General features: G+C 38.5%; 1 protein-coding gene across 2 annotated transcripts in view; it reads right to left on the bottom strand.

Moving 5' to 3' along the window:
- The window catches only part of MAP3K5 (mitogen-activated protein kinase kinase kinase 5), a 105,664-nt gene that overhangs the window by 33,861 nt on the left and 54,381 nt on the right, over positions 1 to 17,422 (bottom strand). For both annotated transcript variants that reach the window (XM_030489927.1, XM_030489928.1), the window contains exons 9-13: positions 15,133 to 15,245; positions 9,602 to 9,761; positions 7,533 to 7,686; positions 5,510 to 5,617; positions 637 to 686 (exon numbers count right to left, since the gene is read on the bottom strand). In XM_030489927.1, the coding sequence (XP_030345787.1) occupies positions 637 to 686; positions 5,510 to 5,617; positions 7,533 to 7,686; positions 9,602 to 9,761; positions 15,133 to 15,245 (585 nt within the window). The remainder of the gene's footprint in view (positions 1 to 636; positions 687 to 5,509; positions 5,618 to 7,532; positions 7,687 to 9,601; positions 9,762 to 15,132; positions 15,246 to 17,422) is intronic.

Genomic DNA, 17,422 nt, shown 5'->3' with positions numbered 1-17,422 from the left:
GTATCATTCCTGATCCTATGATTTATTAAACAATGTTAACCTACTCCACATGAACCTTTGGGATTCACAGTAACACTCTGCATTGACAGACTCCTCTCCTTATGGGCCTTCTCTGAAAAAGTTTTGCTGCCATATCCATAAACAGACACAGAAGCAAACAAAAAAAAACCCCAAATGTGCACTCCCACACCAAAACTCAACAACAGGTAAGCAATTAGAATATTGCAGGACACCCTTATCTTGTTCAGTTCCTCATATGCTCCTCATCCACACGTTACTTCCCAGCTTACATATGCTGTGCAGTTCCTGGCTATGACAGAATTCAGGTAAAATTACATAAAACACTGGTAGTTATCTTAATTAGCATAGAGAAACTACCAACTTTAAGGAAATATTAGTTCTTTAATTCAAGAAGCTATGTTTGTTAATTTTTACATAAGGAACTCTGCAAGTGGTGGTTTCTGAACCTGGAATAAGAGTCCTGGGTCTTCACTTAGAGCAGGGCACCTGTGAAAGTACCTGCAATACTCTGCTATAGTTCTGCATCTGCTAACTCCAAGGTCCAGAGCAGCAGCTTAATATAATACTCATTCAATTACTCTTTTCATTTCAAAACCTGAAAGGGAAACAACTTACCTTACTCCCCTGATAGAAGCAGCACTGAAGTTCCACTCGTGGATACCTTTCTGTAACATGCAGAAGAAAATAAATGAATAAAACGTTCCTCTTTATGAACAAAGCACTAGTAGACATATCTTCTAGACTGAAACTCCAGAGGTGGAAAAAGAAAAGCTTGCATTACAATTGCCTATTATTTTTTAACAGCTATTTTTCCGGGATTTTTTTTCCCCACCCAAAACCAAAGCAACAGAAGTTCTAGACAGAAGTCTTCAGTTGTTTGTTTCTTCACTGTTTCCTCTGCAAACACAATATACTATTTTAGAAAGCATACAAAATAATATATTATTTTAGAAAGCTGATCAGAAGGGCTGCCTGTATAGCTTAGTCTGGGTGCTGAACTTGGGGTCACATGTGGCCCTCTGGAAAGTGCATGTATGTCAGGGGGGAGAAATCCACCTCTGAGAATAACAAGAGCCTGCTCTGCATGCTCAATGCCCTAGCATGTGGGAAGACCAGGCAGAGAGAGCCACAAGCAGGAATTGCTCATGGAAGGAGCAAATCTGAAGGCCAAGTGTCCAAAGAATGGTGTCTGAACAAAGGAGTCTATTTCCCTAGGAATCTAGAAGAGAGCAGGAAAGATGCACAAAACCCCTAATTGCAGCTTGAGTAACAAACAAGGCTGAAGGAAGAAGCCACCCTATGAAAACACAAAGAAAGGCTAGGCCTCACTTGTTTCCAGATCTTTTAAATTTACGTCTGTCACATTCAGCAGAACTGAGCTCTCTTTGTAGACAGTCGTATTGCTGTATGTTTATGTTCTAATAAAACTTTACTGTAAGAAACAGAAGCCTTTTGTATCTTTTAATGCAAACATTCTCCTTTCAGGAAAAGGCAGAACTACACCCTGTCAAAGTCCTGGCAGCCTTGGGATCCCACCACAATGAGCAATGTATTTGAAGAACCTCTGCTTTCTAAAGCTGAATTTCATTTGGCATTTTAGTGACCTGAGCAATTAGAAGGAATGGAGACATTTCTTGCTGAGAGGCAATTTATAACGTAAGGGCATAGTGTCAAACACAAACGTAATCAAATGTATTCCAAAAGAAGATACGAAAATGTGTAGCTTATAAAATGTTTCATGAATAGTGAAATATACAGAAGTCAGAACTGATACGCTGCCAAAATAGTTGCACAACCCTGCACAATGTGCAGGAAATTATAGTGGAAATAATTCTCTCAGCTATAACAGCTTTCCTTAAGGCTTCCTACATCAATTTTCTCCTCCTCCTCTGTAATTCTTTCCTTCCTGCTCAAATCACAGTGAAGTTTGTGATGTTAATACAAAATGCCTAACACAATGCACCAAATATACAAGCAAACATGTTTCTTGAGGCACAAGCTTCACACTATCATAACTGTAAAGTACAAAGTGGTAACTCCAGTATCTCTTCAATGTTAAATCGTGGGAAGGGTTTCTCCAGTGGGGTAACAGCGACAGGAGAATAGCCCGATATTAATAAAAGGTGGGATTGCATCTTGAAGTGGAGGTACTAACTGATGCTAGTATGAAGTGTTTGTGAAACTACTATTCTTGCACAAAGATCACCAACTCAGTCCCTGTGCTAATAAGGAAGGTGTATGTGCACTGCCTTTCACTCCTCCCTCCATACACAAGCTCTTCCACTTTCCAATTTTCCATGCTTGGAAACTCTGTTCGGAGCTCTGCTATTGGTACTCGTCCAATTCCCACTGTTGGGAATAATCTAAAACCTAAATAAGTTAAAATATACATCCTGACAGGCAGAAATGCTGAAGAAGCAGAACAAGAAGCATAAGTATTGTGGGTTTTACCTGTCACCTACATGCAACTGATCTCTCACAGATTCATACATCTTTTATTTACCACACAAAGTTCTCAAGCAATGAAATAATATAACAGTTATGTCCCTCATGATCTTGCCAAGTTTTGAGTACACTGGAGTAAATATATCAGGCGTGCTATCCAAATTCAGCATCTGTTCTTTGGTTAGGCAAAAAAACCACCAAACACCGAAAACAAAACTCAAAATGCATTGAGAAGACAATGCGAAAGAGAGACACAGGCTGTTCTATTTCAAACTTGCAAACAGCACTGCTGCATTCCTCCAACATCATGCAGAAAGGGCTGCTAAAACTAGAGAACTGCAAGGCAACCTGCACTCTACAAATATAATGCTATCTGAATTTTATAAGCATTTGTTTATTTTAAATTTGGTATTATTCACTGCATAAATGTTGAAATGTGCTGCTAAAAAAGCTACAGAAAAGGAAGAGGCCATGTTATTTATCCTGGTATTGACTGTCATTTGCCTATTTATTACAAAAATTGCCAGCTGCAGGCTCCACTGAGTTCCAGATTGGATTCAAAACAGAAATTCAGCTTTTTCATGCATGAAAGGAAGTTCATACACTTTGTAATTCACAATTCTTATTCTTAGAGCACTGATTGAATTTTGGAAATTTAATAGAACTGAAAGCTGAAGTACAAACTGGTTAAGCTCTGACAGAGCTATGGTAGGTAGACTGACACTGGATAGCTGAGGAAGCTTCCAAACCCATCTAACCTGCCCTTGCAGTAGGGATGGGTGGTCTTTTCTTGCTAATCAGTCCCTAAAATGCCTGTTTTCAGCTTAGCAAGGCTCAAAGAAAGAGCCTTCCTCTTTGCAGTGGGCTGACAGATAAATACATCAATTCCCTTCATAAAAATCTCCTATCAAAGACAACTATTGCACTGGTTGCATTCAGTTGAAAAGGAAGCTGGTGTCTCCAACTTTTTCTAGTCTCTTTTCTCCCTGTAAAGTTTCTGATGGATTCTAAGGACTTTGACAAGCTTGCAACAACAGACTAAAATTATACAGCTGAAGGAGTCACTACCAAATTGCCCATTACGTTCTTTTGATGGATACTATGGCTTGCAGGGCAAGGATGCCTCCACTGAGTATCAATCAGATCCTGAGCTACTGAATAAGCTCACCACAATAAGGATTCTGGCCAGAGCAAAAATACAATGGAATGCATTTAAAACTGACTTTGTCTAATGCTACTGATTAACACTAGGGCAGCAATCTAATCTGCAGAAATACAGAGATACACTTCCCAAATCAGGAAGGGAGGAGAGAGAAAGGGCATTACATACTATAATGAAACTTTAAAAATGGAATAACAGAATTACGATAGCAGAAGTTGCTACAAAGCAAAGGTTATAAACTCTGCAAAGACAAAATACCTATCTACTGATACAAAACAGGTACAGACTAATACATCCAAATCTTTCTCCCATTCGCGGGATGACTGGGCAGTCAAATGACACATCTAAGAAAGAGGCCATTACTGAAAGTATCAAGCAAAATATCCCAATAGGTAAAAGACACATGAATGCACCAAGAAATGCCACTTCTGGAATTTGAGTGCACATGCTCAAGTAAAGTTAACTCAAACTAGAACGTAAGTAGTCATGGCAATAAGATGCCATGTATGGCCAGTACACCAAGCCCACTCTTTTGCCTAATAAAAAAACGCCCTCAAACCCACAAACCACCACCAACAAAAAACCAGACTAAATTCTGAATACAGAAATACATTCATAATAGATACTTTACAATAACAAGGTTTACTCTGTACTACGGACAAATCATTATTTACTGCATGGCAAATTTTTCTTGTCCAAGTATTGCATAAATTTATTTTTTATGTTATTCTCAGAGGCTGAGCCTACTTGGAAAAATATTAGTCAGGACAAATCACAAGTAAATAGAAACTCATTGGTCCAGGCAAACATTTCAGTTTGTGCTCTAAATATACTATTTCAGCTACTGTTCATTTACATTTTCTCATGAACTCACAACAAAAATTCTAAGCAGTATGGCCTCACATATTTGGTATGCAAAAAATGTTTCTCTTTTAACACCCTACAAGTATGAAAGTTGAAAGATGGATTAGCTGAAAAACAGGTCTTCACTGTTCTATCCACAGGCAAACAAAATGCTGCCATGGAAGAATGAACAGTGCTAGTTCTTACAAACCACACCATCTCCATTGTTATGCCTCCAGCTCACTCAGCCTCCATTCACTCTTCATATACTCTCCCCCACGTTTCCATGCTCCCGTCCTTCTCTGAGATTCTACAACATCCTCCCTGTCTTCACTCTTACCAATGTTATGCTTCCTCAACATCCCAGAATGCAATAGCCATTCTAGGTTTTCCTCTCTTCTTGCTTCTCCAGATTTTCTAAGCTGCTTTCCAAATATGCCTGGCTATCTCACACCTTGACATATGGACTTCTCGGCTTTTCCAGTTTCTAGACCTTCAGAGCATCTATCTATCCTTCTGCCAAATACTCCTCTGGCTTTCGATTCATTCCACTCCTATCTAAGACACCAGTCTCTATTACTCTCATATTAAGAGTATTTACCGCAGCTGACAAGCAATAATGTAAGTACAGAGAGAAGATAGTTCTCTTTGTATAAGTAATTTTATGCTACATTATTTGTATGATGACAGTGTATTGTAAACTACTTATGAAGTCTTACGCAACAGACTTGGATATTATACACTGTTTTAAAACAATCTGAAAGTAGCTGGAAGTTATGTTTTAAAATTATAGGGACAAAAGATCCATTGAAAAACAGCAGAAACAAAGAAGAGAAAAAAAGAATGCCATATTAAAAAATAAAAGCAAAAAACGCAGGGAAACATATATCCACAGCATCTTCCTGTGTGCTACTAAAAAAACTTTTTTCCTTTGCAGAATCCATAACTCGTCGCAACTGCTTACATGTTATATGCCTTATCTATCATGCATACTTTTAAATTGTGAAAAAAGTTACAACTACAGACATCACAGTATACCTTGTCATCAGGCAGCACATGCCAGATAGATACGGTCTTCTCTTCAGCTTCACTGTTGATGGAGAGATATGAGGGCTGATAGATTTTTGTTGGTTCTAATATTAAAACCTTGTAGAAAAAATAGTTTTTAGGCATTAGTACAAATTATGTAGAACTTTAAAAGCTATTAAGATCTGTTAAGAGTATTTCTGTAGTCATACCATAGGAGGAAAAACAGGGGAAACAGAATGAAAGGTAAAATTTTAGGTACTGGGCTAGCTTAGTATGGTTGACAGCAACTTAAGATTTTTAAAAAGGCAGCTAAATTTAGGTTTTTTATATAAGGCCATTATGTGTCAATTGTTAGCACATATCATAATTTTCTAAATTATTTCTCTGACAACTATCAGATTTTGAAATCCTTCTGTCACAATTCGTTCTCTTACAATGCCATTCAAGAACCATCTCCCATGTGAACAGGATTCATGGTATACTTTCATCATCTTTTGGTAGAAGTGCATTTGGGTAACACAAAAACACACCAACCTAGAGCTAGACTAAACTGCTTTTTATTTAGACCATTGTGAACTTTAGATCAAATCATTTTCTCAAAAGCAACAAACACCACTGCAAGACGCTGACAGCTAAAGGTTATAGAAGATTTCCTGGAATAAATGAAACAAACTAGAACCATAATGTAAAAGAGATGGGATGCAATGCAGCAAGATTTAGCCTAACATAACCACTTAGTAAATGAAGCCAGCCACTCTACCACTTTAATAATGTTCTGCCAGCACTACTTCAAGATCTTTAAAGCTTCCAGCAATCAAACAATCAAACTATGCCATCATTGGTTTTATCTTTTGGCTTATGCTATTGCAGTGATCAGCTTCAATTTGTCTCTTAATATTAACAAAAACCCAAACCATTTGACTTGGACAGTTTTGTAAGCCAGAGCCTATTTTAAACATCTAATTGCGCCATTTGATCATTAAAAATCTAAGAACAACGTGGCCTTGTCTTTTGCAAAAAACCAAAGGCTTCAAAATATTATTTGCTTCCCTGCAAAACTTCATGCCCATTCTCCCTGGAGAAGGAGGACCAGACTCCCTAGAGAGTCTCCTGCTGCTTTCACTTTACTGCCTCAAGCTGTTGCTGTTTAGCACTCCAGTCTTCCTTATGGTTTATTATCCCATCTACACACAGAAGCCAGAAGAACTGCACAAAACAACCAGTAAGCACTTCAAGTATTTGGGAGGCAATTGCAACTGCTATTTAAAATACAAAACTGCATTTGCTAATGGTTAGCTAAAAGGAATACCCAAGACATTATTTCTCGTACATATAAAGTTAATACAAACAGGGGACAAAGATCTTTTTATAGAATACTTTCAGGACATTGTTCAACACCAGGGCATCTAAAGAAAATATTCAGCAAACTGCGGAATAAATAAGAAAAGTATATATACACACTTAGAGTTTAACCTTGTTAAAATACATTCTCTATTAGTTGGAACAATGCATTTTTGACTGCTTGGGCTGATTTTCAACCTCTAACAGAGCACAGGTTTAACTGGCAGTAGGTTACGCAAAGCCTGCTGAGCTAGAATGAAGCTAAATATTTTTTCTTCAAAACTTGATATAGTTAATACAGTACCACTTGGAATACACTGCAAAGGTTTGCTTTAGAAGTATACCCATTGGTAGCAAACACCAAACAGCTAAGTTCTATCTTGACTTTTTTCCTAATTATTTTCACATGGAACACACCATGCCAACCCATTGTAGCCATGTGCAATCAATTAAAACCTAATCTAATACGCAGGCCAAATACATTTCTTCTGGCCAAGCAGTTTATTGCCTGGCCACCTGAAAACAAGTGGTGTTTTGTGTTCATTTCCTTCGTGTTACATTTTATCAAAAAACAAACAAAAAAAAACCAACCCAACCAAAACCAACAAAAAAAACCCAACCCACCAAAAAAACAACCCAAAACCCGCCCCAAAACCAATCCAAAAACAAAGCCAAAAAACCAACCACTTACTGGAAATCGAACTACAGACACATCTGTCTTTGTGGCTTCAACAAGGAAGTCCATCCAGAAGTCCACAAGTTCCTGTTTGGCCATATGCTGTTCTGGAGTCAGTTTCTTAAAATGCTGATATATCAAAATAGTCTCTACAATAGACTTCAGGTACCTGTGATCATCCAAGCATACACAGACAGTAAATTTAATACAGTCTGTAGGTAATAACTCTAACAATAAATCTAATAAATCTCTACCTTTAATCACAACTGAAACATTCACCATTGCAACACCAAGGCAGCCAATCAGATTTTGGTTCTCTAGGATTGCTTTTAGTAATAGCAATTCCTCATTTAGAACTGGCAATGTAGCTGCTATATTAGTAACCTGAAATAAAAATGAGTTCTGGGACACTCCTTCCTGCATATATTCCTGATCCCATATACTGTCTCGTATCCTAAACCATGAAAGGATGGGATCATGCTAGGGAAGGACAACAGCAGCACTGAATGTCTCCCCTAAATGCAGCTCATCCCTTTCTCTGCTGTTCTACTTTCTGGGGCTGATTTATGCAGCTCGTCATAACATTGCTTTCTCATGGTGTTTTTTAAGAGAAGTTGTAAACAATCTTATGCAGTTTTTATGAATGTTACAGCAATGAGATATACATGCTTAAAGAGGATTTATTGCAGCTCCAACCTTATTGCAATTAGACTATTCATGGAAGTGTTGCCAAGGGAAGAAGGTATAATGTAAACTTAGAGGGCATTTTGGGAACAGTTCCATAGTTGTGCATTTCCCAATCACCCTTCTTAGGCCATGGGGATATCTACTCCCCTTTGCATTAAGCAGGCTCTGCTGAACAGCAGGCAACAGACTGGGAAGGAATTGTTCACAGAAGAAATACTTCCTGAAGCACAAATGAGTGTGCTGTATATTCAGAGTTTAATCAACAGACTTAAACCCCAAAAGCACTGGTACATAAAATCCTGACAACCAGGCATTCATAAACTCCAGGAAACTCTACCAGGAGACTTCCAGGGAGTGCTATCCAGCTTCTCAGTAAAACATGCACATAGTAGAAATTGAAAACCTTGCAGATAAACACGCTGTAAACAGCATTTATAAAATATTTGGTCAGTTTTTAATTTTGATAATTTCCTATGTCATGCAGATATAGATGTTTAACATTTCCATATTATAACACATATTATAATACATATATTCTCCTCTGATCAGCATTTGGAAACACTTTCTAGCCTTTGCAAAAAGGCAAAAATACATAGGCTGAGACATATGCACTCTCTCAATTGGCAGAGTGACAATCTTTTTGGTCAGAAAGGAGTCTTGGTTCTCCCCAGCTAACAGGATCAGTAGGTGATCAGTCCTTAGTTGCTGCCTATATCCAAAGCAGAACAAGTGCTGTGAGCCTGCTGTCAGAGCACACATCTCTGGGCCTTTACATAAGAGCTGGTGAGTCTACAGGGTTGTTCCTACACAACCTAGATTTACAACCTTTAACCCTAGATTTATAACCTTTTTGTTAACTGGACTTAATCTGCATTCTTCTCAATCATAATGAGATGCAACCTGCACTATACAGCTGATTTGTGCTCAAGTTCCTAAAACAGCTGGTATGTGCAATAATGATAACAGTATTCCAAGGTTTATCCATGCCTCTCTAGCCAAGCTGTCTGCAATCCCAAAAACTTTCAGGCAGTTCTGACTAAACCCACATTCCACTACCACTTCTCTTCAGCAATGTAACCGCTGAAGTAGGGTGCCCATAAAGCAACTCCTCCTTTTCCCCTTGCTCTCAGAAGAGTATGGAGCCAATGGTGAATCTGCCCTTCTCAGACACCAAATTTAAGACCCATAGCGAATCTATTTCTGAATAAGGGCAAAAGGGGAAAGAGAGTCCCTTCTCCAGGTAAAAGTACAGTGAAACAATACACAGTCACCAAGATCTGTTAAAAAAACCCCAAACCAGTCTCTTGTCAGTAAATATAATGCCAAATGTGAAAGCTAAAGGATTCCAATGTTTTACATGTACATAGCAATGTACATGATCTCATTTATAACCTTACCATGCTGGTGCCTTTAGCTTAAACAGCTTTTCTGAAGCCTGGATCACTCTTACATGGTCATTAGCCAACACACTGGCCCCCAAGTAAGATCCCGCTTCCCAATAGCTCTGCAGTTTCTCCAAACTCCCCGTTTTACCAAGCAGGCTGCTGATCTTTACTCCTGTAGTAAAAAGAATAATAGATCACAGGAATATATTAATGCAGTTTTAAAATAACCATTTCCCTGATTTGAAATCTATCGATTGTTTAAATTACTGTAGCCTCTCCATTTCAGTAGAGTAAGATGCAAATCATACTTACCAGTTAATGTTACATGCCTTCCAAACACCCTAAGAGGTAGCATATTTTTTTTCTGTCCCTCCCCCTCTTCCTAAAGGCTCCTCAAGAAAGGAACTTTAAGACATCACTGTCAGGACAAGGCCACAGTCAGATTATCTATGTTCTTGCATGGACCTCATCTGTAAAGGTAAATTGGGGCCTTAGGCTACACAACATAGCTGTAAAAACTTAACAGATGCTGAATAAGGCACCTATTATGTTTTTTTCTGCTTTGTTTTTTTGACTTAAAAGCCCCAAGCCCCAAACTTACCTTTATAGACAAGGTCCCATGCAGAAGGAACAGATGATCCACTGGGCTTCTTCCAGCAGTGATGTTCTTTTAATTGCCGCAAGTCCTACCCCAATGAAAGACATCTATTAATATTCATAAGTCCCCCAGCAACTCAAGACTATGGAGAGCCTCAGGTTTCAATTTTGACTTGCTATGTTTTCTGAGAACTACAAATTTCCCTGTGGCCTTCAGGATGATTTTTATTTCATATTAGCTGCTACATATTTATGGTTAACATGAGAGCTGCTACACTATCCATCACAAATAAAACAATTTGTGGCTTACAAGACAAGCCTCTTCACTACCATTGTCTTTTATTCACTTTTTCCACACTACTCCATTACGACAGTTTCCCTCCCACATCACCTTCCATTGTCTTTGATATTAAGGCTGAGTAGTCACAAGAAATTTCAATGCAGCTGTTGATCTTTATTTTTTTCCTGAAGTAGATAGCAGACTAAACTTCATATTAGAAGCAGCAATAAATCTTATCAAAATGGGTATCATTACATTAGCTACAATTCAGTCTGGAAAATTCATCTTGTTTTCTTACATTGTTCCCATTTTTATGTTATCAACAATAGACAACACATGTTTTTAAAATGTGAAATTGTAACCAAGTGGTCTGTAGCCTAATTCACACCTATACTTCACACTTTGTGCTCTCTTGCTAACAAGAAATTGTCATACTTGAGTAACATACAGAACAAAATAATACCTAAATCATATAAAAAACATTATTTGTTCACTTTTTGGGAAAGAAATTTGTTTAGTTATTCCTGAAGAGAAAAAATGCAGTAGATTTTACAAAACATCGCAGATCTACCTGAGACATGATGCAACGTACATCGTGTCCACCAACTCCACAAGGTATAGCAGTGACCGTGTCTGTCTATCACCTCTGCAAGGCCTTAAGGCAGGGTGCTATATTACATTCGTGTTTTTAAGACACGGCTTGAGGATGTACACGTACACTTGGTGTAGGATAGGAAGGGGGAATTTGTGTTAAGTGTGTTCAACTTCAGTTGGGTTCTAGAAACCAAGACCTACACACTATCCACACAACACAATAAATGGAAAAAAATATCTCCCCCAGGACCCTAGAGGAACATTATTCGGCAATATCCTCCAAGGCTGAAGGGCTCTGCTACAATGTCTAAAACATTTGCATGTGCACCAGCAGCATACTAGAGCAGATAGACACCTACTAACTTCCGCTGGTTTTGCATGTGACCTCATCACAAGGGAAATAAGGAACTGGTATCACTGATACATGAATCATTTCAAACTGGTATACCTTTGCTGGGAGGAAGGGGAAAGGGCACAATTTAGCTTTACAGCATGCCCTTGCTGAGTGCTGGGTGATGGCACTCGCAGTGGCCACTGACAAGCAATAACGAGCTATTTGTGACAGCAAGCAGCAGCATTGGTTCACAAGCTTACACCCTCTGTTATGCCTCACTGCACTTCCAGGAACCCACTCATCAGAACCTTCCAGTGCCCCAGAGGTGGGAACAGAGCCAAAGCAAAGTACAAACTCAGTGTGTGGTTTTTGTCAAAAGCACAACTCACATGGGGAGGAACTGGGACTACTGATGTGGCAAGGAGAAGCGTTTGTTAGGAGGGTAAGGCTGGTGGTAGCAAGGATCTTGAGTTCCAGCTCACAGATAAAGGGAGATAAAGGGTGGGAGAAAGGATAGATGTGTAGCAGCGATGGCATCAGAGGACACCAAGTTCAGGAATCATTACTGTTATGTAAGCTGGATGAACTGGAAGTGTTACCCAAGTGTTCTGTGAAGCAGGTCCTATTGCCTTAGAGAAGACAACATCAGCCTCTCATCAAATTCTTCTGAGAAAGATGAGGTATGCAGTGCTAAAACTCACTCTAGTTTGCAGACTTTCCTCTACGAAGCTCATCTACAAGCTTACTTATCACTGTAAGGCAAGTTGGAAAAATGCAGGTGTAGTGTGGAGAAATTAGCAATAGGTCCAAAAGACTATAATCTATAGAGGTGATGGGGGTTTGTTTTATTTTCCAGTGGGTTTGGTCCTTCTCTAGTTTATTTTGATTTCACCATCTTGAAAAGTTTTTTGAGACTGTACGAAAATTCAGGCAAAGTCATGACAATCTCTCCTTCCATGGAAAAACTTGGCATTCACAGGGGGAGAGGGAAAAAAGAAAAAAAGCAGCAGCTGAATTCCAAACATTTGCCCTTAAAAATAAATGAGCCATAATAGAGGAACCATTAATGACAAAAAAGCCATTCATTTTGTAATACCAAGAATACACCCACAGCTTGTGAAGAAAGCAAGATACAGTAAATAGATATTACCAGTTAATTATTACTATAAAGGTTTTATAAATAAACTGCTTTCCTTACTCAAATATTGACAGAACCATTCATATTACAGGATCCTTTGTGTGTCAGAGTTGCACAGCCTGCAGAGATCATTACTGTCAACACAAAGCACTCCATTTCTGTTTTGGTATCAAAGTTCTGCAATTCTGTACAGTTAAGAAAGCAATACTACTCAGGAGATAAGGATTGTCATTAATGTTTTACATAATCATTTAGTTATTTTTTATCTAGGAACTTGTAGAATGCAAATTTTCTGATCTGATGCAGATTAGCAAAAATTTTCTTGGATACTGGACTTAATCATAGTTTTACTGGAGTTACTAAATTATTGCCAATGTAGTAAGATATACCTCTTCTAATTACAGCCTCACACATCCTCCTCTGATGTGCTGTTAGGGACCATACCCTTCCTTAGCCTTTCCCAACCTACCCATTTAATTTCCATGTAACCTGGACTGAACTTCAACCAGCTTGCTCTTGCCTCTCTTCTCATCTCCCACCAAAAGACAGACTTCCTCTAATTTCTACGTGCTACAGATAATGCTGTGGGTGGACACCAAACTGAAAGCACTGCCAGGCAAATCTAACTACTGCTAACAAATGGTCTTGTACGCACAGATCTAAACAGGAGGAGACATCAAAAGAATGACACACATGTAAGAGATTCTTGGGACACGGAGGGAGGGAGACATCAAAACATTTTCCCACACAACCTCTGTGGGAAAACCAACTCTGTGGTTTTGCTTATTTTTGTTTAAAACATGAACATTAGCCCAAGACAAGGAAAATAGTAAATTATCCTCAGAATCTAGCACAACTCAAGCCAGCTGACAAACCTCATAGTACGAAGATAAATGTAAGGTGTTGCACCTAGGAAAACACAATCCAGGAGTGCAGCACAGGCCAGGATGTGCCCCCTGGGGAGCAGCTCTGTGGAAAGGGACCAGGTATTTCTCCATTACATTATTCATCAGCTATGGATGAAACATTAAGTAATAAGGAACCTTAATTTCTGTAACTTTCTCCATACAAACAACAGGGAAAACAACACTGAACAAACTCATGAGAAGATGACACCAAACATCTGATCCCTACAAGTAACATCCAGCTTTCACCAGCACAATTAATTTGTCCGAACATAGTTGGCTATGTGCAATTGAAAAGTCTCTTTAAAACGGAAGGATTTGAATTAAACTACACACTAAATATAGCCCAGCTAAGTTATCTAATATAAAATTAGGCCAGCTGAGTGAATGTTTGCAAATGCTATGTAGAAAGCAAAACATGTATTTTTACCTCCTACACTGGTACAAGAATTCAAGTTTCAGTGTAGGAGATGGAAGTGTTCTGACCCAAAAAGCAAAATCTCACCCACCCAAAAAAGGGCCAACACAGTAGTTGGGGCAACTCTATGCAGCCTATCACCTCCACATGAATACCTTCATTCACACCAGAGAATTTCAATCTCACTTCCATTATGTACGTAGAGGTAACCATCTCACCCTGACCTTCGCACTCAAAAACTCTATCTAGAGAATGACTTTAGACATACAGTGCACACCTAACTTCTAAACTAGAGCAGAAGCTGAGTACAGGAGCATTCTGTGGAATGAAGAACACTTAAAGTCAAGAATTATACTTGACTTTATATAATATATAATGCATGAAGAAGCATGTCAGTTGCAAAGGATATGTTACTACATATTACAACATTCAGTGCTTTCTCTCATACCTTCCCTAAAAGTATTACATATCAGCTACTAGGAAGAAAATGAACTCTATCCCAGCCAAAACCAGGACTTCTTGACTTTGCACTCTCCTCAAATTCAGCAAAACCACAAAATCACAAAACCAAAATGGACACCTTAATTCTTCCTTCATAAGCAAGGATATTTTTACAACAAGGGTGGTGGGACATTGAACTAGCTTGCACAGGGAAGTTGTGAATGCCCCATCAGTGAAAGTGTTCAAGGCCAGGCTAAGTGACCTGATCTAGTGAAAGATGTTCCTGCCCATAGCAGGGGGTTTGGACTAGATGGTCTTTAAAAGAACCGTTCCAACCCAAACCACTCTGTGATTCTATGAATACAGACAGTCAGGAAACCTCAAAGAAAACATTGGAGGAGAAACTTTCTTCTCTCAGCCCATCCCAAGCTCAAGTCAAGTGCATTTTCCCCACTCTCAGGATGGGCTTTTTGTCCGTATTTCCTACAGTTCTACAGGGGGGTTTGTTTACTTGTTTTAAAGAATGGTAGCTGGAACTGAATTCCCTCTTCAGGTGTTCCTGTTTCACACAAATGATGTCACTGCAAAGAAAGGTTGTCAGTTTTCACTAAGCTCTAGTAATCGGTTAAGACCTTGAAAGTGGAACCAGGTCTTCATGACAGCACTCACCCGCAATCAGGTGGGATCAGTGGTGATAGGGGAGACCTACTTAAATATTCGCATAGTCACTATCAAAGCGTTTGTATACAACAATCAGATTTCCCCCCTGTGACATTGAGTGGTGTCATACTTTCATTAGAATGTGGTTTTGCTGTGAATTTGAAAGCTGTAATTACCAACTTTCCGCAGCTCAAAAGAAGCATCAAAGCAATGTCCAGCTGCCAGGAGGAGTACTGCATAATTAATTCCTGACTGTAACGTTGGCTCTGACTCAAACGCCTTCTTGAACCTAGAAAAAACAAACATACGAGTTTACTTTCTAAATAATGCGATCTTGTAGGGACATAATTACACTTTTAGGTACTTTGAGTGCTTATCTTCTGTTTACAGAGTAAGATTCCATGGAAGTAAAAATATTTACCGTTTTCCACACATGCTTTGGGGTTATTTTTAGGAGTCCATTATTTGTACATCCTCCTCCTATTTCCTTTTCCCTCACACAACAAGCACAGGCCCTACTCATACACCCCAGTGAAGTTATAGTATCTTACTAGATTTCCAATTTTGAGATGAAAGAAAAAGAAGTAATACTACCAGCTTGTAAGAAAGACACCTGTTTCACAGTTAGATTTAATAATAACCTCTTTATTTTACTCTTAAATATATGAATTTTCACTGACTTAAAACCTTAGATTTTGTTGTGGATCTGCTGCAGTGATAAACAAGCATATCAATATGCATAAGCACAAAAGCAAGTGATAGAAGAACATATTTTGCATTTAGCTATGATTTCAGCTACTCCAAATTTTATTCTCTACTGAGTGCCTCATTGACATTGTCTTCATGAGTCTATTCACATAAAAACCGAATATACCAGATTTTATTCTCCTCAAGAGGAAATGAGCAAGAAGGACAGCAGTGATATTCACCTAGCCTAAATCTTGTCTAAAAGAGAAGGGGATTCACACAAACACAGCACACGCTATCCTCATGCTAGTAATGCAAGTTGTGGTGACAACAGCAACAGCAGGTCTACAGTGCTTTAAACTTGTCCTATTGGATAAGAACATGTTTGGCTGCAAATATACACAAACACGCGTGCACTTACGCCCCCCTGTAAGGAGAAGGCAAACAAGAATACCATACGTGAGTTAAGGCGCACAAGAAATTTAGTCAACACAACCCTGCTACAGTAAAAGCAATGGAGTTTAAAATTACTTTCAAAATGATAGGAAAAATCCAGACAAACAGATGGATCATATAAAAAAAGTTAAGCAGGTTGTGAGATTAATACATAAGAAAAGAAAGAAAAATAATCTATGCAGAAAACAAAGGATTTGGCTTCCAGACCACGCTCTGACATGTAAGTAAAGCTAAGGCATTTTGATCGCAGCAGACCACAAATAATGTTTGGCCTGTTTTGGGGCTTTTATGAATCTAATGATTCAGGAGTTTGCATCCTTTAACATAAACTCTGCTGTCCAGAAATTCACGACAGGGTCCTCTTCCCGTCTTACTACATATATACTCATTTTATACTCCAGTTGCCCTCCTTCAAAGGACATAATCATTAGACAAGAGTCTAGCCCTATAAAAAAGCATGATGAGCAGAGAAGTCTCAATTTTGCCTTTTCCTTCCAAATTTCTCCCTTTCCCAGCAGAAACTCATTTTTCTAGCCAACTTTACATGCTACTCACACCAAGAAACACTAGTATCTTGGACATCTGTAGTCCTATTTACCTCTCCTAAATCATTACAACCAAAACTGTAATTTTATAGTTGGTGCGATCCTGTGCTGACATTCTTAAAACCTGCCTTCTAAATATATATATATTAAAAAAAAAAAAACCAACACAAAAAACCCAACTGTATTAATTTTGAATAGATGAAAATATTTACGGTTTCCTAAACAAGTCACAAGTCACGTCTGTTAACTGAACTGTTTTAAATTCAACTGCTGCAATTGCTGACGTTGTCATGCCCCCAGTATCACTGGAGGAACCTGTGCAGATTTGTAGAAAGGTGGTAAGGTTTGAAAGTCTGCCTATGGAGTGGAGGCTGGCTCAGCTGATACAATTATAAATGTCATCAAGAAATCAAAAGACGACATTTGAGAAAATGTTGCAGCACAGACACTGAATTAGAGAGGTAGCAGTGAAAAGATTTGAATAAAGACTTGATAGCTTTGGTAAGCCTGATTTACACTGTCACCATGCAACAAGAAAGTGACAGTAAATTATTAATCTTTCATCTCTTCTCTCATATTTATATGAAAGATGTCTTTTATTCTGCTTTTTAATTGTCAGGAAAGTACACTGCCTGCCTGTTTTTTTTTTTTTTTTCCTTTCTGGAATAGACCAAAGTACCTTGACATCATTAGTTGTTGCAAAAGCAATGCTTTGGTTTTGCTGCCAAATCCTCATTATATGCAATTCACTATAGTTCTCCTACATGCTCACTTCTTT

The sequence above is a fragment of the Strigops habroptila genome, chromosome 6 (assembly GCF_004027225.2).
Source record: "Strigops habroptila isolate Jane chromosome 6, bStrHab1.2.pri, whole genome shotgun sequence".
NCBI classification, from domain to species: domain Eukaryota; kingdom Metazoa; phylum Chordata; class Aves; order Psittaciformes; family Psittacidae; genus Strigops; species Strigops habroptila.
This window is presented reverse-complemented; position numbering and strand designations above follow the sequence as displayed.